General features: G+C 45.9%; 1 protein-coding gene across 2 annotated transcripts in view; it reads left to right on the forward strand.

Moving 5' to 3' along the window:
* The window catches only part of Atp10a (ATPase phospholipid transporting 10A (putative)), a 160887-nt gene that overhangs the window by 133131 nt on the left and 2345 nt on the right, over nucleotides 1–25411 (forward strand). For both annotated transcript variants that reach the window (XR_005974984.1, XM_041659830.1), the window contains exons 11-17: nucleotides 3919–4022; nucleotides 4119–4245; nucleotides 8232–8416; nucleotides 11891–12215; nucleotides 14614–14690; nucleotides 17589–17714; nucleotides 22067–22267. Coding sequence is in view for 1 of the 2 variants with exons in the window: in XM_041659830.1 (XP_041515764.1) it covers nucleotides 3919–4022; nucleotides 4119–4245; nucleotides 8232–8416; nucleotides 11891–12215; nucleotides 14614–14690; nucleotides 17589–17714; nucleotides 22067–22267 (1145 nt within the window). In the remaining variant the exon portion in view is untranslated. The remainder of the gene's footprint in view (nucleotides 1–3918; nucleotides 4023–4118; nucleotides 4246–8231; nucleotides 8417–11890; nucleotides 12216–14613; nucleotides 14691–17588; nucleotides 17715–22066; nucleotides 22268–25411) is intronic.

Below are 25411 nucleotides of genomic sequence, written 5' to 3' on the forward strand. Positions count from 1 at the left end.
TGCTCCCTTCCTCCAGCAGGAAAGCAAAGGCCATGTTGTAAAGCAGACTGGGTTTTCCCTCTGTCAGCACGGCAGGGAGAACCAAGGAATGAGTCAGGAGGAAGGTGGAGGCTGAATGCTGCTTGGGGGCCAAGGGGTCCAGCCCAGGCTTGGCTGCTTTACTCCTGGAGACTTCCTGACTTCCATATCCTGGAATCAGCTGGAGTGTCACCTGCTGTGAGAATCTGTTGCTAGAGTTCAAGATTTTACTTCTTTTGCTAATACTCTGCTAAGGGGAAGCCCTTGTAACAATGTAGCAATCTCCTCCCACTCTGGCAAAAAGTTGTTACTTTTTCTTCTTAGTCATGCTCAGTCCTCCTTAGGGAACACCCCAGCAAGGTTCTTCTGTTCTCCTCAGTTCTGATCAGCGCCCCTAAGAGATCATCTCAGTAAAGTTGGACAGCTCAGTCGTCTAAGGAACATCCCAGCCAGGTTCTTCTCTTCTGGGCTGGTGAATGAAGATCCTCACTCCTTTGAGAAAGAGATTTATTTGGGAAGGAGGAATCCAGGAGAGTGGCTGCCTCTTCCAGGGAGGGGTAAACCGCAGCCTCTAACTGAACAGGCAAGAGGTTTATGTAGGGCTTCTTAGAGGCAGAGTTTTCCCAGGGAGAAGAGTGATTGGTTGGTTTTCCCTTCTCAGGGATTGGTTAGTGTAGCTGATCAGGGGCACAGATGGCTCTGATTTCATGGCCAGACTGTGTTTCTCTCACTGGTCCTTTTTAGCCTTTTGACTCTTTTATCTTAGGGCCAGGGCATACTTCTTTCACTGGCTCTGATTCTAGAGACAAAGTGTGTTTCTTGGGCACTGGTTTCAGAGTCAGGACATGTTTCTTTGGTCCTGGGTTTGGGCTAAGGGTATTTCTTTCCCTGGCTCAGGTCTCAGATCCAAGGTGTGTGTCTTTCACTGGCTCTGGGTTTTCAGAGTCAGGGTGCTCAGTGATTGGTTGGTTTCCTGCTCCACTTGGCCCTTTTGCCATACATCATATCAAAAGGAAAGGCACTGTATGGAGAAAGGCATATGGTGGGAGTGGGAAGGGGATTAGAGAGGCAGGGCACATTATTTGGGATACACTTTATAGGCGTGAACTTATCAGCGAATAAACTAACTCACCGGCACGTGGGGTGGGGCAAAGGTCAGCCGAAGCAGCCTGTCCTATCCTAGATGGAGGGCAGTAAGTCCTGCCGAAGGAAATATACTCCATGTATGAGGCCACAGCCATGCCGCATGTATGTTCCGTGCCTGCATGTGCATATTTTAATATGTTTAAGAGCATCTCAACTGTATAGACAAACCATAAAAAACCAGATCACTAATTCTTGCAACAACACAGGTTAGCCAACTTGCCGTGACTACAGCAAAACACTTGAGAAGACCATTCTGTAAAGAGAAGAGTTATTTCAGCTCAGACTTCAGAGGTTACAGTATAGTTGGTTGACCTTATCCCTCTTAGCATTGTGATGAGGGTGTCATTGTAGGCTAACCTAGTGAAACAAACCTCTGCTCTCATGGCTAGGAAGCAAATTGGAAGGGAGTGCAGTCCAGGGCCAACTGGTCTTTTTGATAGCATATCCCTAGTGATCTAATGACCTTCCATCAAGGTTCAGTCTGTGGACAACATCCATCCTCTTGCAAAATAGTGGGACCAAGCCTTTAACTTTTCCAAAGCAACATATCCTTAGACCAAGTGGTTCCTTGCAACAGCACACTGCCAAATCTTTGTCTGGCCTGTCATGGTGGGCAGTTGTGCAGTGTTGGTACAGACCACCCAGTCCTCTCTGTTCAAGTGGGCTTCCTGGTTCTGTGACCCTGGATGAATCATTCACTTTTGGTGTGTCAGTGCCTACCTCCCAGGAAACCGTGGACACACTGGCTAAATGCCTGGTATGACCTGGACTGGAAATATAAAAAGGACCCCTTACCTCTGCCTGCACTCTTCAAAATTCCCTTGCCTGTGGTTTGGAGGAGTCATAGCTTTACGTGGTCTTTAAGATGTAACCTTCAGTCTGCTCTGCCCTTATCTGAGAACAAGGATAGGGTCCACAAGCAGGGACTCACATACTGCTACCCCGTACATGAGTAAATGTTTTCCTGGCTCCCCTTCCCCTATCAGTGAGTAGAGAATCACCTTTCCCATTCCCTGTCTTAATAAAATCAGTGTTCTTATTAGGAAAATGTAATTTCCAAAGTATCAAAGAAATAATGCTCGGTGCTTTATGATAGCACACACTGAGATCAAGAAGAGAATCTGCACTCCCCTTGGGAGCCTCTTAGTGTTGTGAGCCTCAGCAACATTTCCCGGTGTCTGGCCGGTTGCAGCTCTCTCGGTCCTGCTGTCTGGAAGTTGGTGAACATGCGCACCATCTTTGCAGACTGTGGCAGGAGCTGTCATTCTGGCACTCTGTCTGCCTCTTCAGGGCCCTGGTGCAGTCCGCAAATGGCAGCCTTGCCTCCGTGTCTGAGCACACAAGTTTTCCGTTATCTATGGAGCTGAACACCAGACACAGAGGTCCTCCCATTAGGAGGCAGGCAGCAAAGGACAGGGATTGCTATAGAGTATCAATAAGAAGAGGCTTTTGCATGACTTCACATGCATTGAGAACATACTTTAGCTTGAGTAAGCATTCTGCTGGCCCTGGTTCCAGATACGGTCAGAATAATGGGTGATTCACACCCATTCCATAGTGCCGTCTCCTTAGACTCCCCAGACCCTTGGTGATGGGCATTGCGGAGCTTGAGTTTTTCCAACATCTTATATCTTCACCATACCACCGACCAATCAATCCCAGCATTCCTAGAAACAGGTCCTCTGAGCCCCCACACTATGTCTTCTCTGTCTGTCCTGCCTTGATGCTCTGTAGGTATCTCTCACCGGAAGCTTCTGGACAGTGTAGAAAAGGTTTCTCCAAAGTGGCACAGTCTTGTGTCCACATGTCTGAGGTGGGGGCAGTCCTGTGAGCAGTTTTTGCTGGATAGGGTAGGTACTCTTCTCTCCCAGGTCCTGTGTAGATAGTCCTTCTACACCTCAGTGTCCCCCCAGAAATGGATGCCTATGGCCATCCCTATCTCCATCTATTCCAAATCTTGAATGACCTAGTCTACTTAAGTTCAAGGAGTCGGTTTGGGGAGCGATGTATGTTTGTTTGTTTTTCAACTAGTGGATCAGAGTCACTGCACCACTTGGCTCTCCTGCTGATCCAGCTACAGGCTCCTCTGCAGAGACAATGGAAGAGCCTGGTGGTTCGTAGTTTAACTTCAAAGCTAAAACAGTGCCCTGAGGCCCAGGAAGCTTTCAAGAGTAATGACATACCAGTATAAGGTAGTCAAAGTTAAGATGTCTTTGAACTTGTCTTTCGGTAAATTTAAGTGCTAAAATAATCCAGGACAACTCTTTGCGTTCATTACTGATCGTAAGATGCCCCCTCTAAGTGACTGGCCTGCAAGACATTTCAGAGCCTGAAGGGTACTACTGTTTGTCTGTTTATGTTCTGCTTCATACCTAAGAATGAGATTTTTCACCTCAATATCAGCCTCCTGCATGCTTTGTCAACCTCATGAATTGCTGGCCAGGTCCAGCTGGTCGTGAGGTGAACTCAAATAGGACATTAGTTAGCATTAGTTCAGTCTATTAAGCAGACTGAACTAAAACATGCCAAGTCACTTTTGATGAAGTTTCCTTCTGCTGTGCTTCTGAAACAAGGGATTTTAGAAACAACCCCAAACTTGTGTCTAGATGAGTTACTTTATTAAAGTAACAGCTGGCTGACTTTGAGTTCTAGGACATCTGCACACCACTTACAATCCATTTTGACGAGTAGACCCTCCTTGGGGAACTCAGCCGGGCCGCTCTTACTGGTTCTTGTACTTATACTCTGACCTAGATGACGCCAGAGGAAGGCACCAGAAAAAGATCCGGAGTAAAACGCAGAATTACCTCAACCTCTATGCCGTGGAAGGCCTGCGCACGTTGTGCATCGCCAAGAGGGTGAGTGGGGGGGGGGGGCTTCAGAAGGGCACACACGGGCAACGGTCCCTCCCGTGCATGGCATCCAGTACAGCACTCAACAGTGTGTCTCCACAGGTTTTGAGCAAAGAAGAGTATGCTTGCTGGTTGCAGAGCCACATAGAGGCAGAGGCATCTGTGGAAGGCCGTGAGGAGCTCCTCTTCCAGTCTGCAGTTCGCCTGGAGACAAACTTGTGCCTGCTGGGTAATTAGTTCCTGCTTCCTATGGTATGGAGCAGTGCTGTGTGTGGCAATCCTGGACTGAATAGTGACACAGCTGCTTCTCTTGCTCGGGACCGTGCCGAGCTTGTCTGTGGAGCCACCTGGCTTGCAGCTAGCTTGTCCTCAGATTGGAAGCAACGCTTTCTGCAAGCTCTTTCCATGGGGCTCATATGTGCCAGGCACTCAAGTTTCACTGTGTTCTTGCTGCCTTTAAACCTCCCTTTCCAGCAGTGATAACTACCAGGATCAAGCCTTTTGACAATAGACAGCCGGAAAGATTTCACCCCCCTGGCAATCTGCATGAACATTCATGAAAATACTGAGTTTTGCATCTTATAAATATTTCCGATTCATTTGGGACGAAATGAAAATGGCTCATCTTTCCTTCTTTGTCCCTATTTACATCTAGTAAAATCTAATTACTGGGAAGGCATTAAGGTGCTTATTACTTTGGTACTTATTTTAATATTCAATTTTTCAATATTTAAACATTTCTTATTAACATGGTGAATGCATTCAGCTGAATGTCCCATGTCTGTGGTGTGTGCTCACCGAGGAGCTAGCCGTGTAATGTCCACCTTGTTTTGTGAAATGTTAGTCAGATTCCACTGGGCTTGAATAAGGCTCTGGAGAATTCACCTTTTCTTATTTAAGAAAGGATGTATTCCCTTGTCCTTTTATTCTGGGCAGAGGAATCAGAAAATCTATACTTCTATATACATATCTCTTATAATAGTTGTTCTTAATATTTAATAGCATGATGTGCTCTAGACAGAATACAACCACATTCTTTGTCCATAGTGTCTGATTGACCTGTGGTACACAGAAAGCCACAGGACTTAGAACCCAGAGACTTTGTGAATGCTATCTCTAGAAAATTAAACAAAGCCCCCCAAACTGTTTCTGCCTATTTTAAGCCATTAATTTGATTACTGAATTGAAACCGCTATCATTACAAGACCCCTGACTTCAGAAAAGAAACAGCAGCTGGACAAGATGGTGCATGCCTGTAATTCCAGGATGCGGGAGGGGACAGGCCATAGGATATGAGTTTGAGATCAGTCAGGTCTACACGGGGCGGTGGGGGAGAGGGGGTGAGGCAGTGTCAAAAAAAAAAAACAAACAATAAACATAAAGCCCCAGAAAGGCTTCTCTGGAATGTTCTGTATTGATGGCTAGAAAGATAGGAGGGGGGTGCTGAGCTTACTCTTCTGGACCAACGTGTTTGATCCCAGGCGCTCTCCCCCAGTGGCTGAGGTAATGGGATTTCTCCTGGACAGTGCTAACTTTCCAGATGGAGTGGTTGCTTCCTAGAACACTCTCACGGTTGGTGTGGGACCCACCCTAGAGCACAGCCGATGGTATCTCCTCCCTTCCCAAGTCACGAAAGCACAGCTGTGAGTTGCTCCACTGCCCCTTTCCTGCAGTCTCTCTCAGTTTGGAGTCCTGGCTTGGTTCTCAAGTCCAGGTTCTGCCACTTGCTAGCCATGGAAGCTTGGACAAGTCACTTAATCATTGCATCCATGTTTTCTTATCTGCTGGGGGCGGGAGGCGGCTGCACGGGTGGAAGGAAGAGATGGCCTGAAGCACCAACTGTGACTTGGCATGGGCTCCTGCACTCACCCACACATGCAGACGAATCTCATGGGATAAAGTTCACACCTGAGATGGCCTGACGGGTCCTTTTTCTACAAATTGCCTCTAGAAGAGGGGCATCTGCCACTCCCCAGTCTTGGTGCCATGTCTCTGCTGACATACCCTAACTAAGAGCAGCCCTTGTTGACCTGAGTCTCACCCTGAAGGGGAGGTCAACTCACCTTTTGATCTTTTGCATGAATTTATGGCAACAGGTTAAATCCAACAGTCGTAAACCACTTTCCACCTCCCAGAAAATGGAAAGTTTGTTTTAAGTGATGGAGCCTCAGCTTGTAAAAGAGTCACCAGGAACAACTTCACCAAAGGGCAAGGAGTTGAGAAAGGTTCGCGACTCCTCACTGAGCAAGCAGCTTATACCCTTAGCGTTCTAAGCCGAGTTCCTCTTTCTAAACCTTTTTATTTATGTGATTGTGTTATACATAAGGGAACCACAAATAACATTTCAGCAGTAAGAGCTAACTTCATACTGAGCTCTTAAACTGCTTTTTTCTGGGCCAGAAACAAAATTCAGCTGCAGCGTCCTGCTCCTTTTCCCCAGAATTCTTGCTGGTTCCTCTAAATGTCATCTGCAGCCACTCATTCTCTTTCCTTTCCATCAAAAGCCACCTGACATCTACCTATTGTAATATGGGTACGTGGTAGAGTTCAGAATGGGACCAGTGTTTCCATGCTGTAACAATGAAGGTAACATGAGCGGGGTGGGGGGGGCCTGCCTGTTGTTGGGGTTTTTGTTCCGCCCGGTACCCCACAATTGTTTAGCCCCAAAGAAAATCACACATAGGTCTCCATAAGTTATAAAGTTGATTGGCCCATTACGTCAGGCTTCTTATTAGCTCTTGTAGCTTATATTAACCCATTATTATGATCTATATTAGCCATGTGGCTCAGTACCTGCTGCTTCAGTGGTCTGGGCAGGAGTGGGAGGAATCAGCTTCCTCCTTCCCAGAATTCTCCTGTTCTCCTTGCATCATTTCTACTTCCTGTTTGGTTTTCCCGCCTATACTTCCTGCCTGGCCAATCAGCGTTTATTTAAAATATGATTGACAGATTACAGACAATTCTCCCGTACCACCATGTATCATGGTACTCAGGACCTGCTTTTCATGGCTTCATTTATACATAGTCACCTCTCTAAGGCCTCACCTCCTAACACTGCCCCATTGGGAGTTGGGGCTTCCATCTGTTCATCCAAAAGCATTGTTGGCAGTTGCAGCACAGACATGCAGCCCACTAGCTGTGGCCCAGCACAGGGAACTCCAAGTAGGGATGGCAAGGAGCCTCTGCCAGGGCTGGAGCCCAGCAAGTCACAGGATACAGCTCCCTTCTCAAGGTAGGAAGACAGAAACCATCTTATCAGAGTGTACTCAGAGGAGAAAGGAAGGCAGACATGGACACATTTTAGCACAGAATACATGTTGATTGTCCTTCACCCCAAATTCCTAGGGTAGCAAGTGTTTTGGTTTTGAGTGTTTGCTTTCTTGTGTATGCACTGTGACAAATCTAGGGACTACGACCTTGCATTTTTAGACCTTATACCTTATGCATAGCCTGGAGGCATTTTCGGACCCTCGAGACCCTTGTGCTTGACTGTGATCCATCACAAGAGAGCACGGTAGATATAAAAATTTGGGATTCTGGGGCATTTTGGATTTGACCTTTTTCTGGCCAGAGATGTTCAACCTGTCACATCTTTAATAAAGTCGGTAAGAGAAACTTGCCTCTTAAATTTTTTATGTTGGTGGATAAGGCATTTGTGATGCTGTTGTCTGAAAAAAAAAAAGGAGACTTTCTCCACCACTGGTTTGGCTAACAAATGGTTGACATGATTAAGCACTAATTTTGAATCTCGTGGGTGAAAATTTTCTGGGGGATAGGAGATAGGTAACTGTCAGTAACTACTAAGACCTTTCTTTTAATCCCTTGGGCATATGGTAATTTCCTCCCTCCATAGTCTATGTTTTCAGGTTATATGAAAGTTAGCTGCTTGTTAGTCAGAAAAATTTCAAAGTACAGTATGCTTTTGTGAGCATACATAATAATGTTTGGTGACCCGCACTTGCTCCTCCTACTTAGATTGATTGAGTCATGTCAGCAGCTAAGATAAGTATCCAACACAGTCCTGAAACGATGGCTTATTTTAGCTTGCTTCCAGAGGGACTTTTTGCCATTTCGTTTCACATGGCGAGTGAGCCCTCAAAAGTCTTAGGTATTTGGTAGTGCCACATCTGTCTTTGGTATGTTTGGTACACGGCATTTATACCCCCAGGAACTGTGAAGAGGTCATACATTGTGAAATGTCATACATTTAACCAGGTGCCACTGGGATAGAAGACCGCCTTCAGGACGGCGTTCCTGAAACCATCGCTAAATTACGACAGGCTGGCCTGCAGATATGGGTTCTCACGGGTGACAAACAAGAGACAGCCATTAACATTGCCTATGCCTGCAAGCTGCTGGACCATGATGAGGAAGTCATCACACTGAATGCTGATTCTCAGGTATGCAGCTTCCCGAGAGGCTGTGCCTTGTCCCAAGGTGGCTGCATGTCCTCTAGGCTCCCAAGATAGAGGTCTGTAGGAAGGCCACGAGGCTTCCACCTCTAGTGGCCACAGTGAGGAGGATGCTTGCCCTGCATCCCTCTGAGCATGTTGCCCTATTTCTGAGACTTGGGACGTTCTTATCATTGTCTTGAGAGATATGGACTTTTCTGGGATTTTTTTTATATTGTATATTTTGAGATTTTAATAGTATATCTTTTCTTTCTTCTTTTTTCTTCCTCCAAACCCTCTTGTTTGCCCCCCTCCTTGCTCTCTTTCAAATTTATGGCCTCTTTTTTCACTAATAGTTGTTCCATCCATGTTTCTCCCATTTTCAGCATTACTCAGTTGTTGGTAGTCAATTTTTAGGATGAGGTCTTCTGGGCTTTCCCCCATCTGTGTTGTCTTTTGCGGTCCTTTTGAGCTCATGTTTAGGCAGTCCTGTTGATAAAACTTTGTGATTCTCATACAAGCTTCTGATATTTCTAGGAGAAACAATCTCATAGCAAACTCCCTGTTCCTCTGGCTCTTATGATTGGTTTGTCCCCTTTTCCCTATGTTCCCTAACTCTTAGGTTCCAGAGTTGTATCCATCAAGACTGGGCTTCACAGCTCTGCGTGTTTATACGTAATGGTCTCTGGCTGTGGCGAAGAGAAGTTCCCTTGATGAAGGGTGAAGAATACACTTACCAGGCTAGACCCTGGAAAAGGATGTCTTCTGGGTGGAGAGGCTGGGTCTGGGATTTCTTAATACCAAAGGAATGTACATCTGGGTTTTATTAGTGCAGAGTTCATCTTCCTTTTTCATATCACGGATTTTTATTTCCATGAGGTCCTACATGTCTAGGATGTGGAGCCAAGGCAGTGATCTCCTTAGTACGAACTCCTCTGGTTTCATCAGCTGCCTCTGGGCACTTCTTTTTTTTTTTTTTTTTTTTTTGATTTTTCGAGACAGGGTTTCTCCGTAGCTTTTGGTTCCTGTCCTGGAACTAGCTCTTGTAGACCAGGCTGGCCTCGAACTCACAGAGATCCGCCTGCCTCTGCCTCCCGAGTGCTGGGATTAAAGGCGTGCGCCACCACCGCCCGGCTGGGCACTTCTTTTGTCCACTCATACTTATTTGGTTAAATCCTCAAGACTGCAAGGGGTGTCTACTCCTGACACCTCCCTGATCTAAGATCTGGTTCCTCCCATGGGCTCCACTTGAACTCCCTTCAAACTATCCACAAGGTTTTTGGTGATGCCCAAGACTCCCTTTGTTTAGATCCCCTCCTCTGCCTTCCTTAGGAGCTCAAGGCCATGAAGGCCTCTTTGGGTCATCATGGATTCCTTCTATGTTCCACACCCAGGTCACCGGCTGCCCAGACCTTGGGACTTTGCCCCTGAGGGCCACGTGTTCTTCTTGCTGTCTTGATGTTGGTGGGACTTCAGTGACACTCCCTCTCTTATTAATGACATTGGTGTTTTGTGTCTGTTCTTAGATTACTTTTGAGCTAATCTATCAATTATACCAATTCTTCAAAACCAAGGTTTGGGCTGCCTTGATTAATTTTCTCTGTTGGGTTATTTTCGCTTTTATTGATGATAGTCTGGGTTGTTTTCTTTTCCTCCTCCTCCTTCTCCTTCTTCTCTTCCTCCAAATTGCTTTTATTTCTGTTCCCAAACAGTTTTTCTTTTCTAATATATGCAAAATATCTGCACCTCACAATTTTGAAATTTTAGCTTCACACAGCTCAAGATATTTTTATAAGCATTTCCTATGTTTGCTTTCAGGTCTGTGGATTATATCAAAGTGTTTTGTTTTATTTCCAAATATTGGGAGGTTGTCTTGTCACCTGGTTTGATTCCACTTTGTTTAAATAATATTTTCTGGTTAAATAATATTTCAACTCATCCAATTTAGTAGCTTTTCAATAACCAAAGCAATATTGATACCACATTGGGTTGGAGCAGCTGCTTTCTTCTCCGAAGTACCCTTCAGTTGATAAACAGGATGGTTCAGTTTTGTGTCTTCAGGGTCAGGAGACAGGACTTCCTCCTGAATTCCCTGGACTCACTACATCCCTTGTATCAGAAGCGGTCGTGTTAGGGGAGGTTCACTGGCAACAAATCCTGTCTTTTTCCTCAGGAAACGTCTTAACTATGTTTCATCCTGGAACCATGTCTTCACTGGGAAGACTGAGATGGCAATTATTTTCTCTCAGCTCCCTCAGCATAGTCCACTTTCATCCAGACACGTGGTTTCTCATGAAGCCAGTGCAGTCCAGTCTTTGAGTCCCTGCTGACTAACAACCACTGATTGTTTCTGGGTGGCTGCTGTTGGGATTTTTTTTTTTTGTTTTTTTTTTTTGTTTGTTTGTTTGTTTTTTTTTTTTTTTTGGCCATTTGTCTTAAGCAGTTTGAGCATGGTGTGTTTGTGTTTCAAGCTCACTGAAATCTGAGTAGTGCTGATTTTGGAAAAGAAACTCCGTATACAGAATGGTTTCTATTTGCAGAAATGTTTGGAAAAGTCTTTGGAGCAGTCCCGTATCATACCTTCTTAGGGGCGCATAGAGCATTTGTTATACCCACCAATGTCAACACATGCTCTAATGAAGCTCCTTCTGTATTAGATGGTCTTACCTGGCACCTGCCATCCCGTTCTAGGATTTCACACGGCATCTGTTGGTCAAAGCTCTCTTGAACGGTCCTGGCTGTGAGAGTCTCGCAGACTATCTTTGTCCTTCACATCCTTGGTATTTTGAAGAAGGCTGATGAAATTGCTTCTAGACTGATGTGATCTTGAAATCTGTCCAACGTTGTAGTTAGAACTAGAATGAAGCCAGGAATTTTGTGTGGAGGGGCATGAGGTATCATCCTGTCGTGGCACTGTGGAGTCATGCCCTCCTTTGGCTGAAGACCTGGTGTTTGCCACTTCTGTCCGTCTTACAAGGAATACAGCCTTCCATCTCACCCTTTTCTATACTGAACTCTTTGGAAATAAGTCCCACTTTGGTAGTGCTGTGTTACTGTCCACCTCCTGGAGGACGAAGATGCTACATAAAGTATTTAGGATTGAAAGAGATTTATGTCCCACCACTGATGTCAGTATGAGACAGCAAGGTTTAGGTAAAGGCCCCAGAAAATGGTACAGACACACAGGTTGAGTCTTCAGCCTGACCATGTGAGGTGGAACAGTAATCCAGCCACACCTGTGAGGATGAGCATCCTCCGTTTCAACTTCAGCACGGTTGCATGGGTGATAAAGTATAATCTAGTGAAAGCTAAGCTCTTTCTCTCCTGTGGAGGAAGGTATCCTTTCTACCTGGACTTTCTTTTCTGGATGTCTAGAGATCCATTCATGACAGCCAAGTGCCCTAGAAGGACATCAGCTTGGAGTGTTGAGGTAGATAACCAGGGTTGGTGACATTACTGAAATACATTGCTTGTCAATTTCAGGAAGCCTGCGCAGCCCTTCTAGACCAATACCTCCACTATGTGCAATCCAGAATCTCCCAAAGCACCCCTGAGCATACCGAAATGAATGTGAGCGTGGGGTTCTCTTTCAACCCAGCCTGCACATCCACCAGCTCCAGCCCCAGCCCAAGCCTTGTGATTGATGGCAGAAGTCTGGCCTACGCCCTTGAAAAAAGTCTAGAGGACAAATTTCTCCTCCTGGCCAAGCAGTGTCGCTCTGTCCTCTGCTGCCGGTCAACGCCTTTGCAGAAGAGCATGGTGATAAAGCTGGTGAGAAGCAAGCTCAAGGCCATGACCCTGGCCATAGGCAAGTATCTACGCCTGCTCCTTCAGCTTTCTTCTTCAACTAAAGTCTCTCCATGTGACCTGAATTTCTGATCCTCTTCCATCTAACACGATGAAACAAATGAAGCCTCAGTTTCCACTTGCAATAATACACCCACTGTGGTACAGAATTCCAGACATAAAGCATCTATCAATAAGCCACAAGATATGGCAGCAGATGTAGGTACTATTATAAGACCAGCAACTGCTAATTTAAGAAGAAAGGCTGGTGGGTAGGCCGAGGCCTGGGAGACAATACTTTAGACGCCCACTTGCCTCACACAGTCCAGCCACAATGATGGTCTTCTATTAACACATGTTAACTTAGCAGAGGTTCTTTTCAAGGACTTGAGGGCTTTGAATTGTCACATGCTTCCTCCGGTCAAGGCTTTATGATGATCAGGGGACTCAGACTGCACCAACCGGAAGCCTCAGTGACTCAGCTGACCTTGCTGACTGTTCTGAGACATGTGTTTCATTAACTAAATCCAGTTCAAGACAGCACAGCTTTGAATCCTTTAAAGACAGTATCTAACTTCATTTTTCTTTGCAGGCACTCGTGGCTGTGGAACATTCTAGATTCCTCCCCAATGATAGGGTGGTAGTCACTTAACACATCCTTAGGGAACCCTCTCTTCCCACTTCTGAATTGGCTATAGTCTCCAGTGCAGGCTCAGCCACCCCCTGGTGAGGACCAGGAAGCCAGTAACTCCCACAACACCAATTAAAAATATAACCTGCTCCCGGGAAGTAGTTGGCTCAGTGATATAGTATCTTTACTAATTAGTCTGTCACTTATAATTACAGTATCATTTGCAGAAAGTCTGGGGTTTTACCCGCTATGCCCATGGGTACTTCATCTGCTAGGAAGAAGCCAGCATAAAGTGTGAGACCTGGGTAGCCATAGTCTGAAATCCCTAAGACGTATGGAGACCATAGCATCCATGAGGGATGTGCACAGTTGGACGAGGACACAAGCTTAGGAGACATGAGCAAAGTGTTCACCCTGATGCCCTTGGCCCACACTGAGGGAAGATAGCATCTCCTCCAGGGAGGGAGACACTAATCTCCCTTAGAATGTCATGTCATCTTTTTGGACCATATGCCCCAGTCTTAGGAACCCAGAGTTTAGACTTCCAGGGCCCCATTGTGCATCATACATTTTGAATGGGGGCAACATGAGGCACTGGAAAGACTGCCATTGTTTCACAAAGGTTGAATTCAACAAATACTAACTGATCTTCCATTGAGTTTGGGCCAATAAAGGACAGTGAAATTACAGACCTGGGGCATACCTGGGAATCCAGTGAATGAGAAGGTTGAGACAAGAAGATTGCAAGTTTAAAGTCAGCCTTAGGGATACAGAGTAAGTTTAAGGTCATCACAACAAACTCAGTGAGATCCTGCCCTGTCTCAAAATAAAAAGTAAAAACAGGGCTGGGGAGATGGTCAATGGCAGAATATTTGTGTAACATTTATAAACCATAGGTTTGATTTCCTGTACTGGGGCAAAGAAGAAATAAAAGGGACAAGCTATAGCGACAATGTGAGACCTGGGTAGGATAGTCTGCACACCCTAAGACATATGGAGACCTATAGCATCCATGAGGGACAATGCGTAGTTGAGTGAGGATACAAGCTTAGGAGACATGAGCTGAGTGTTCACCCTGATGCCCTTGGCCCAGGCTGAGGGAAGATGGCATCTCCTCCAGGGAGGGAGATGCTAATCTGCATCTGTTATTTTTACAGCGTGGCATGTCTGCTATGCCTTGGGTTGTTCTGAACCTAATTCCAAACAGGGCTACGATTGTCTCCAGTTATAATGGCTGTGTTTGTGTTTTGACAACCCAAAGATGTCAAGGTCTCTGGCTGTTTGTTTTCACACTAATCAGTCCACAGCCTGATGGTACAATAGACATGTTCTATTTATGCCTCAAAGACCCCAAAATCACATATTGGTTTATTTACTGAGGTAATCAGTGTGCATAAATGCTGAACAGAACAGAACATATTTGATTCAGTAAGAAAATTGCTAGGAAATAAAGGCAACTGTGAATTGGAGAGGTCCTGAGGCCCAGCTGGAGGGGTCGAGTCACCACAATAGCAATGAAGATGAATATACCATCAGATTAAAGGCCTTTTCTGTGCGAATCCTGATAGTAAAGACCGCACTGAATAAGATGGTGGCTCAGTGGCAGTTGGTTTCTGGGACAGCCTGATTTGGCTGGCAGTTCCAATTGGTCACCTCAGTTTCCTTTTCTGCCCTTTTCCTGATCTTCCTCACAGGACTCAGCCCAGCCGGGACCCAAGAGGCTCAATGTGTCTGCGTGAGTCTCTGCATCTTCAAAATCAATGATTCTTGCTGCCTGTGTTGTTTCTAGGTGATGGAGCGAACGATGTCAGCATGATCCAGGTGGCAGATGTGGGCGTGGGGATCTCAGGCCAGGAGGGCATGCAGGTAAAAGACCAGCTGCACTGTCTTGTATGGGCTTCTTCTCCTGCCATAGCACACATGGTCCCAGCCTGTCTCTGGGCTCTAAAGAAGCTGAAAGGTTTGCCTCCAGTATGGGCCAGTGCTCACCTTCTGCTAAGCAAGTAATAGTAAAAGCTAAGGCAGAATGTCATTCTGTTAACAAAGCCACGTGCCACAAACTCCTTAGCCTGTGTCAACAGAAGTAAATTTGGGGAAATTCTGACTTCACGAGGCAAGGTGAGCCATTGCCTCCCCTGTCTCATGCCAGGAGGTCTTTCTCTTTGCTGTTGCTCCACGGTAGCTATGCTCTGTAGAAGCTGCCTGGTGACATTGCTGGGACCTAAAATCACTCTGAAGATGGAGTGTAGCCACCCTGACTCCCGTAGAAGTTCTGTCTGGGCTTTTCATCTGTCTTTGTGTCAGCTCTGAATTTTCCAGCAATTGAAAACACTAGTTAATTTAAATATACTGCTTCTGGATATAGCACTATAACTTACAACACTTGAGCAAGCTTGAGTCATATTTTTTTAAAGAAAACTTTGGTAAAGCCTTTAGGGAAGAATTTATTAGTCTCTGAGTGATCCAACCAGTGCATAAATGGTGATTAACATTATGATTTTAAAAATCCACTATTTATGGAACACTCACTGTATGCTAGGCTGTGCAAAGAAGATTCATTTTCTGGCTTGATATCAAACAGCAGTCGGATGGCAGGGTCCCTGCTGGAAGCACAGTACAGTTGCCCCTCAGTATCCAGGGGAACCTGCTCCAACACCAGAATCCACCAGCCTCCCATGTCAACTGGTGTATTTCCATGAATCCTACACACACCCATCAGTATGCTTTATATAACCACCAGATGATGTCTTCTTCCCCATGCAACAGAAACACTATGTAAATAGTAGTAACGCGTTGTTTAGAGAGAACAATTTCTACGTTTTCAGTATTTTTTACTGAATATCCGACATCCACCGCTGTTTGAGTCTGCAGATTCTGTTCCCACGGATACATGCCTAATGGAACATCCATTTCTGAACTGAATGCTTCACGAGCTTTTAGACTCTTCGGTCATTTACCCCATGATTCATTTCTTAGAAAATCAATGAGACTCCGCTATTGCCTGGGCAGACTTAGAAGCAGACGCCATTAGACGTAGTCACTGTCCTCATCGGGGTTAGCTGAGGAGCTTACTCCAACGCGGCAGTCACTGAAAAGGAACACAGGACACCACTCAGGGGTGGGGTGCTTACCTAGCACACACAGGGCTCTGGGTTATATCCCGAGAGCTGAAAACCAACGAGATTAGTAGGCCACCGTGTAGACTTTCGGGCTGTCTTTGGAAACACCCCCAAATGCTGACAATTCCTGAGGAAGCTCACCTGTCTCTCCAGGCTACTGTCTTTCCTACCCATCCAAATCCAGTGCAGGCGCAGGGCCTGTTCCTATGTAGAGATAGTCTCTGCAGAGGCTTTTTGCTTCCCCAGCTGTCCTGTTAGAAACAGGGTCGCAGAAGCTGTTTCCTCTGTACTCTCCTCTGCCCGAGCTTGGCTCTAGGGACTGTCCTACTATATGATGGAGCAGAGAAATCCATGGAGGCTGAGTTTCTGAAGCACCAAAGTTCTGCAGTCCCTTCCAGCTCCTGGCCAGAGGTGGCTGCCCAACAGTGGCTGGGCTGGTGACCTCCTACCTACTCTGACACATCCATGGGGACTCAGCCTAGATTTCTCACATCTGTGCTGCAGAAGAAGAGATCAGGATAGTATTCTCTCACTCACTGGAATAACATACAAGCCCAGGGGCATCAGAACAGGTCTGACCACTTTGCATAATACATTTTCCATTGCATGTAGCTGAAGTCTGTACAAAAATAGCCAGACATATCTTACCTAGAAATTTGCTTGCTCAGCGCCACCTGTCCTATGGTCCCAGCTGTTTCCATCACTGCTCACATGAGTCTGGTCTCAAGTCTTATGGATGGGACAATGAGTCCCTGCTTCTAGCAGTGATAGCAGCTAAGTCCCACCCCCCCCAGGTTCTCACCATCAAGGTCTGTAACACAGAAGACCAGCATTTCCTTAAGGGAAATAGGGAAAACTGTCCACTCTGAGAAGTCTCCCAAAGATTTTTCCTTTCATTCAGTCAAGTTTCTTGAACTTCTCCATGTGTGTGGTGTTGTGGGGCATTGTAAAAGGACAGAGAAAAGTCAAATACGGACTCCTTGTCAATTTCATGAGTGAAGCATGTCGAAGACCGCAGGAGGGAAAGGGAGGGGCCGAGAGTAGGCCCGCCCACACGCAGATGCCGTTTATCCGTCTAGGTTCAACATCTGGATGCCAGCAGAGAAGAGGACAATATGTGGGAACAAAGTGCATGAGGGGCCAGACATGTAAAGATGGTTTTTCTTGTCGTTCCTTAAAAACCACGGCGTCACGACGGTTTAATCTGGAAGTGCAGTCTGAGATGCAACTCCCAGAATGTCTGGATGTCCCTCTGATAAACATCAGTGGGTCATCTTTAGCTCGTCTCTGCTGAGCTGAGTACGGTATAGAAATAAGTGCCACTGGGGATGGGAGAGAGGTGGGAGAAGTTCTGTGCATCTCTACGTTTTGTGGCTTGATAGGAAAAAATATTGGAAGAGGAAAATTGAAGTATTTTTAAACTCACTAATCATATATCTAATGTTTGAGGCCTTGAATGGTTCTAGAAAGTGGCATCCCTGAGCAACCATGCTTCTCGAGTGGGTTCCCTTTCAGTTGAAGGAGTTAACGAGACACAGGCCCACACTTAGCGCCGTGTTTGAAGCTGGGCTTTTTTCTCCCCAGGCTGGCTTTGCCTTGCCTTTGTTCTTCATCAGCAGTGATGAGAATTATTTTCCTTTTCAAGGCTGTGATGGCCAGCGACTTTGCGGTGCCGAGGTTCCGATACCTGGAGAGACTCTTACTCGTCCATGGACACTGGTGCTACTCCAGACTGGCCAACATGGTGCTATATTTCTTCTACAAGAACACAGTAGGTATTTGGCATGGGTCTTTGGAATGTTTCAGTTAAAAGGCTTACAGTAGCTACTTTTGCTGTGTACCAATGACTACGGACTCACAGTCGAGAAAGAAAGATATAGAAGGCTTCTGTGACAACCCTACCCCCCATTCTCACCCCCCAAAGGCTTGTAGGGTGGAATCCTGCATAAGGTCAACGGACCACAGAGTCTCATGTCTACCCCATCCTTTTGGGTTTGCATGAATGTCCTGTGATCATAACCTGGCCTTGTACCCTATAATATCTGAAAAATAATTCATGGGAAATGAAAACAGCTGCATCTCTGTGGATGAAAGGTCTGATAACAACAGGCAACACAAGAAAGTTCATATATGACTTTGTAAAGTAGCACAATGACAAGGCCTGCAGGTGGCAAGGGATCAAGTGGATATTTGCTAAAACTGTGTTGCTATCTGAAATCTGATTCTGTTCTTTAGTTCTCAACCTGTACCCTTGTGTTTCTTAGGCGCGTTCCACTAGTGTGTCCACAGTCGGACACTGATTTCTCTGCTGTAGGCAAGGAACGCTAAAGGAGAAGAATGTTCAGTGGCCTTGCGATAAGAAAATCACTTTATCTTGCTATATAGTTCAGATATTGAATGATGTCTATCAGAGACATGCTCAGACCAGCCCTTGTACAAATCCCCAAGCGAGGCCTTGAACCTGGTTTTAAAAAGAAGGAAGGGGCTTCAATACTTTCCTGGGCTCAGGGAAGATACACACTCTTCTTGCTGAGTTTAATTAGTAGCTCCATTTAAGTGAAGATGCCTAGGCCAGATGCGCTCTGAACATCTGTATCTCTTCAGGGGCTTTGAATACAGAGCCGGTTCTTCCTGATCTCTCCCACGTGGGCCTCATGTTTAGTCTTAGTACTTTTAATACTCCATGGGTCTGCAGAATGGCCCACAGGGTCATCACAGAACACTGACTCATTTCTAAGATTTCTAGACACTCTCCTGAGGGGCCACTGGTTTGGGCTCTGCCTCTGGCAGCTTGAGGCTGAGGGAACCGACAAGGAGACAAACTAGCCTCCTGGGATAAATAAAATGACCTTCTGAGCTTGTTCCATAAATCTTACTGCAACTCCGGTGTCAGGAATATCCTGTGCTCTACTGGAAAAGAATAAAATAAACTCAACTTTCTTCAGTCCTTATGAAACCGTCATGCTAACTCTAAGTTGATGTCAGTCCAGCTCTTTCTGTTCTTAATGGTTCCGTCTGGAGGCTGACACATACCTTCCCATTCCTAACCTCTCCCACCGCCTTGCTTGCCTGATTTCTATAATGTCTCCTGGCAAATGAATACAGATGTTCTCAACCAATCAGGACGTGGCTAATTGAGCAGATTTGGAAATCAATTCCCATTGAGCTCCACCTGGGACTACATCCAAAACCATTGTTCCATTTCTGCCCTTGGGAAGTCATTCTCCTTTCTTTATGACCCAGTATTGAGTTGCCAACATGGTGAGGCCTCAGATATCCAGAACCTAGAGGGTCCCAGCTTCCCTCCCCAGGAGTGAATGACCCCTTTGGAGTAGGCTGGACTGGAATGCAGCCTCATTTCCTTCGGTCCTTCATAGTAGTATCTTCAGCGTAGTTGCTCCTCAACTCAGAGTAGGGTTACATGGTCTTGTAATGGCCCATCACAGGTTGAAAGTATCACAAGTGAAAAATACATGTAGTACACTTAGGTTAATCACTGTCTTAGCTTCGTGCACACCCCACGGGAGCATGGCTGCCTTGTGACCAGCTAGCTGGGAGCTTCAGCCCAAAGCCGCGGTCCAGCATTCCCTAAGAGAATAAAGCCCAGGCAAAGAGCTAAATCGAAATTCTAAGTTTAGCAGAACACATATTGCTTTCACACCATCCTCCTAAGCTTGAAAAAAAAAATCCCCATTGAGGCATCATAAGTTGAGGATCCTGTCTGCTTGACTTCTTTGGGGTACGATTTTTTTAATTCCCCAAAACAGAACTATGAATTAAGCTCACCAATCTCTGTAATTCCCAATTCAAGTCTGTCAAATTGAAGGGTAGTAAGAGCAACATGTTCCAAGCTTCTGAACACTGGAGAGGCTTAAGAGTCTGAAGTGGCAGCCTGAGGTGAGGCTAGCTAGCCTCCCCACTGCCTGCAAGCTAAGCCTGTCCTTGTTAGAGAAAACAGGGAGGGAAAAGAGCCGCCCGCCTGGTTTTCCTCATAGAAGATGCAGGGCTTTGTTAAAAGCATTCGTCCACGTGAGCAGTTCAAGGGTAATCACTCCTCACAGGAGAGTCATTAATTTGAAGAATAAATTGGCCTTTCCAATAAAGAGCAGAGAAGAACAGTTTCTATAGTAACAGAGGTTTGGGAATAAAGCTCTTCGGCACTATGAGGGGGGCCTCTCAATTATCCAAGCATTTTCTTCCTGCTCTCTGTGACTCCATTTGCTCTCCGATGACTCAGAAGACTGAGCCCACGGTGGTGGGTGAGCAAGAGTGAGGCGTGGGAGGAAGGCAGGGGAGAAAAATCAATGAAAAGCCCAAGTCTGTCAGTGGCTGATGTGGAGGGGGAACATTGCCTATTAGGAAACTTAAGTCATAGATTAAAACAATGCCTGGGGGATTTAGTCATAGCTTCCACCCACACGAACTAGCATTTTTCCCCTGATCTTTAAAAGCCATTTTCAAGGCAAGAAAACAAAGCTCAGAGAGGTAAAGTCAAAAGCTAGAGGCATAAAGCAACTCATTCAAGAGCCATAGAGAGCTCCGGAAGAACCCAGACCCCGTCCTCACTGTGTTCAGTGGGACATTCACCCCACTGTACGGCATGGCCTTTGGAGACCGGCCCCCAGGACCTTAGGCCAAGATTCATCTGCGTTTGAACAAGTTGAATAGTCTCCCCATGCTATGACCACTTTCACATCTCCAGCCTCAGTTTTCTGTAAATGTTAAGAACACCTCGAGCTTGGGCCTCAAAGAAGGAAATGAGGACATTTAGCTAGGGAGAGTATGCCTCTGACAATAGCCACCATATTCCAGGGGTCTCATGAAGTCTTTAATTTCCCACACTTTCCCTCCCTGGGTTGCTCCCACTGGTGTGGCCGTAGATGGGGACCCTGAGGTAGGGAGGATGCTATGATCTATGCCAAATTACCATAAGTGTGAAAATACACTGTGTGCTTGTCAGTTTTGTGTCCCTCTGGGGAAATAACTGAAATACATCAGTTATAAGGGGAAAATTTTTGTTTGGGGTTTGGTTTTTGCTTGGGTTTTTGGTGCATGGTGTTGGGTGTTTCGCCCATAGACACTTGGCCCTGTTTCCTTTGGGTCTACGGTGAGGCAGCTCACGATCGTAGGAACAAAGCTGCTTGCCTCATGGGTTTCAGAGAGGCAAAGAGACTTGGGTTACCAATGTTCTGTTTAAGGAAATTCCCTCACTGACCTCATGTCCTCTTACTGGCCGCCACCTCTTCCAGCTTCAACTGCCTCCCAGGAGCTCCATAAGCTGGGAACTAAGCTTTATTTAACTCAGGGTCCTCTGGGAGATATTCACAGTCTAAACCTCAGGTTTGCATCAGGCCTTGGACTGCCATACTCCCTAGGGAAACACGCTCCAGCTGCTGGTACTCTCAGCTGGTGGAAGGGCAAAGACGTCCTAGCTAACTCCCAGCCCTGCGGAGCAGGTGGTTGAAGCTTTCTGCTGCTCCTTTCTCTTGTACTCATGTGTGTCTTCCTCTTTGGAAGTTGTTGATGATTGTCCACTGTTCCTTTTCAAAGGAAAGGTGGAGATGGGAGGACCATCAATTCAAGGTTACCCTGGGCTACGTAGTTAAACCTCATCTCCCAACTCCTCTCCCCCAAAGAAAAGAAAGGGGGGCATGGGCATACAGAAGTATTCTAGGGCCGGTGTTTGGGAAGATAGAACAATGGAAGGCCCCAGGGAAGAAGCCACAGGTCCTCTTAAAATGTAAGCCGTCCTAAGCCCCAGTCACCTTAGTTCATTCACATTGACCATCTCCGGCTCTTCCGCTCCAGGAAGTTCAGATTCTTGCCACTGGTCTCTTGAGAGCAGGAGACTGTGGCAGAAGAGGATTGTGAGCAGACCACCAACAAGGCTGGAGGTTAGGGCTTGTCTTTTAGAAGAAATCACAGCCTGGCCAACTAATCAAGAAACAAACGTCTCTGCAGAGATCTTGAGTCCTTCAGATGAGTCTTTGCTGGACCGCAAAACAATTACCTGTCCTTCCGCCTAACAAAACAATCACCTGTCCTTCTTCCCTGCAAAACAATCATCTGACCTTCTGCTCACAAAACAATCACCTGTCCTTCCGCCCCCTCCCTCTGTTGCAGATGTTTGTGGGCCTCTTATTTTGGTTCCAGTTCTTCTGCGGCTTCTCCGCCTCTGCCATGATTGACCAGTGGTATCTGATATTCTTTAATCTGCTCTTCTCGTCGCTTCCCCAGCTTGTGACTGGGGTGCTGGATAGAGACGTTCCTGCTGACATGTTGCTGAGGAAGCCACAGCTTTACAAGAGTGGCCAGAACATGGAGGTAAGCTCGCAGGTGTCTCTGCCTCTGTCTCTTGGCCTCCAGCCCCTTTACACCTTCCAGAAAGTGAAATTTCCCCCGAATCCCTACTAATAGACACTCTAGAAAACTGTTGAAACTGTAGACTGGATGCTGTATGTCAGACTTTGTAATGCATTATGTTAGCTTTTTATTACTATCCTAAAATACCCACGACGATTAACGTAGAAGAGGAGAAGATTCTTCTGCATACATGGTTATGGCAGTTGTGGTCTAGGATTAGGAAATTCCATTTGGGCTTCTGGTGGCAGTGCCTGGTTGTCATGGCAATGGTAAGAAACACATCCTGGAGCAAACTGCTTCTGTCAGAAACCGGGAAGCAAAGAAGAAGCAAGTAGGACCTCAGTATCACCTCAGCCACACGGCCCCAGTGACTTAAGGACCTCATACTTCTTCCTGACGGTCTCATCAGCTCCCTCACGGCCACTCTGAGAACCCTGATCAATACATGAGCCTTTGGGGAACATTCTAGATGAAAACTTTTGTTTTCAGGAAGTATGTTGAATGAAAATCTTTTCTCCCTCAGCTATTTCCAGGTCCCCAACAAAAGTTCACCTCACATCTGACTTGGTTACAGGTTATAATAATTGTTCTAAAACCAGCAAAGGCAAAGTAAAACAAAGTGTCACTTACTTTTAGCATGGATTAAAACAACAGACTCAAAGGGAAACCACCGAGTGAGCAGAAGGATGTAAATGTATGTTTACATGAGCAGTACACATGTTTGCAAACCGATGGCCAGCTGTCCCGCCCAGCCCTTACAGTAAACCATGCATGCTCCTCTTTGGCCAGCTTAGTTTTTACGTGTGCAGAAAGAATGCGGCATCCTGCCTCTTCTGCACTAGCTCTAACTCAGAATGTATTTGCTTCAAGTTACCCTCCTATTGCTACTCTGCTGACAGTGAGTTTCCAAAGGCGCAGGCTATACAGCTTAGGAGACAGTTCATTAGGAGTCAGTGGGTTTTCTGGCCAGTACCTATGTTCTTGACAGGGTTCTCATCTTGGTTGTCTTACTGTCCTTAGCCAGCCATGAGACAAGACGCTGTAAGCTTGTCATGTAGAGGGAGGTAACCAATGAGAATGTCACCAGCATTTCCCTTAAGTGGTAAGTGGAAATGCCCTTCCTGAATCCTGCGTGTATCCTGCAAGGCAAACACAGCCTCTGCCAGCTACATGAGGACTTACTAGGGTGCTGCTGAGGGAATGATGGCATTCTGGTTGCTTCTTTAAATACAGATTGTTGTCATCCAAGCACTAGAACCTGTACCTAGATATGTATCTGTATCAGGCCATTTTTGCCATGGGTGTAGATTGTCATAGTGTGCTCGGCATTGATATGCCAAGATACCTAAGTTAGTGTTTTAGTTACTTCTCTCTCGTTATTTGCAACAAAACACCATGACCAAGGCAGCTTATAAGAGAGTTTATTGGGGGCTTAAAGTTTCAGAGGTGAGTGAGCACACAGCCACCACGGTGGCAGGCAGGCAGGTATACCTCCTTCACGGCCACACCTCCCAATCCTTCCCAAACAGTTTCACCAACCGGTAACCAAGCATTCACATATGAACCTATGAGGACCATTCCCATTCAAACAACTATAGCCAGGCTGTTTAAAGAAAAGGAGTTTTCTGGAGGTACAAGGTTCAAGGGCTGTATCTGGTGGTGATTTTGATGTTGATAGAGTCTGAAAACATGGCACGGCCTAGCAGTCATGAGAATGCATCTCTTCTAGTGTCTTTCACATAAGTCAGTCACAGGGGCTTCTATGGTTTATCTTAACTGTCTCCCAAAGACCCAACAAGTTTCTGCTCTCTCAGTATTTTACAGTGAGGATTAAGAATTAGTGAATCAACTCTTGGGGACACACTAAAACCATATCAAAACCAGAGTAATAATTTCTTTGTTTAACATCATGATGAGATGGAGAGATGGCTTGGTGGCTAAAAGCACTTGCTACTCTGGGCAGTGCATACACATCCTGTACATACGCAGGCAAAACACTCATATACATATATATGTATATGTGTCAATATGTAATATATACACATATATGTATACATGCACTATTATATATGTGTGTGTGTGTGTGTGTGTGTGTGTGTGTGTGTGTGTCTAAAAATCTACTAGGAAACATCCATCATCTAACTTAAGGCTCATTGGTAAGAGTCTTTCTAAAGTGCTTACCATAAAACCTTTTAAGGGTGGAAGACTTGAAGGCCCAGATCAGGGAGCTCAGACTGGGGGGCAGCTCAGGGGGCAGGCCCAAGATTTCAGCTCTTCTTTTGTAAAGCGTGGTAATCAGTGCCCCCACCCACCCCGCTCTGAGAATTTCATGTGTACTGACTCCTGACTGTGTTGACATCATTTCTACCCTTACTTTTCCTCTCTCAACTCTTTCCATACTTCCCATGGCTTCCCTCTCAAATTCATGACCTCTGCTGACATGTAGCTATAGGACTCATGTTCTGGGCTCAAAGGCTCCCCATGGCTCAGATGCCTACATACAGCTCTACAACCTGACGGTTTTGGTTTCTCTTCCACCATGTTGGAGATGTGCTCTTCTTGGATACAAAAATAGGACATTTTCCTCCAGTGCTTAAGGTATCGCCTGCTCAAGAAGGTGTAGCCAGATTTCCTGTTAGACTGTCTTTCAATTGCTAGTCCCGAGAGAATGACCCAGAGATTTATTATTAATTATTAGAGCTTGGCTTTTAGCTTAGGCGTGTTTCCAGCTAGCTCTTATAATTTAATTAACCCATATTTTTTAATCCACGTTCTGCCACAAGGTTTAGTTACCCCTTCTCAGTATGGCACGTTCAACTTCCGCTGAGACAGCTGATGAAATCCAAGCACCTAGATTCCTCCTCCTCCTCCTCCTCCTCCTCCTCCTCCTCCTCCTCCTCCTCCTTCTCTCTCTCTCTCTCTCTCTCTCTCTCTCTCTCTCTCTCTCTCTCTCTCTCTCCAGAAATCCCACCTATCTTCTCTCGCTTAGCTATAGGCCATTCAACTCTTTAGTAAAGCAATCAGAAAGTGCCTTGGCAAAGACACCTCTTCATAGTGTGCAAAAAGATTATCCCACAACAAGAATGCCCTGGAGGGGACAAGCCT

This window comes from Microtus oregoni, unplaced genomic scaffold (genome assembly GCF_018167655.1).
Source record: "Microtus oregoni isolate MIOR12 unplaced genomic scaffold, Mior012 000000F_ref0000247, whole genome shotgun sequence".
NCBI lineage: Eukaryota > Metazoa > Chordata > Mammalia > Rodentia > Cricetidae > Microtus > Microtus oregoni.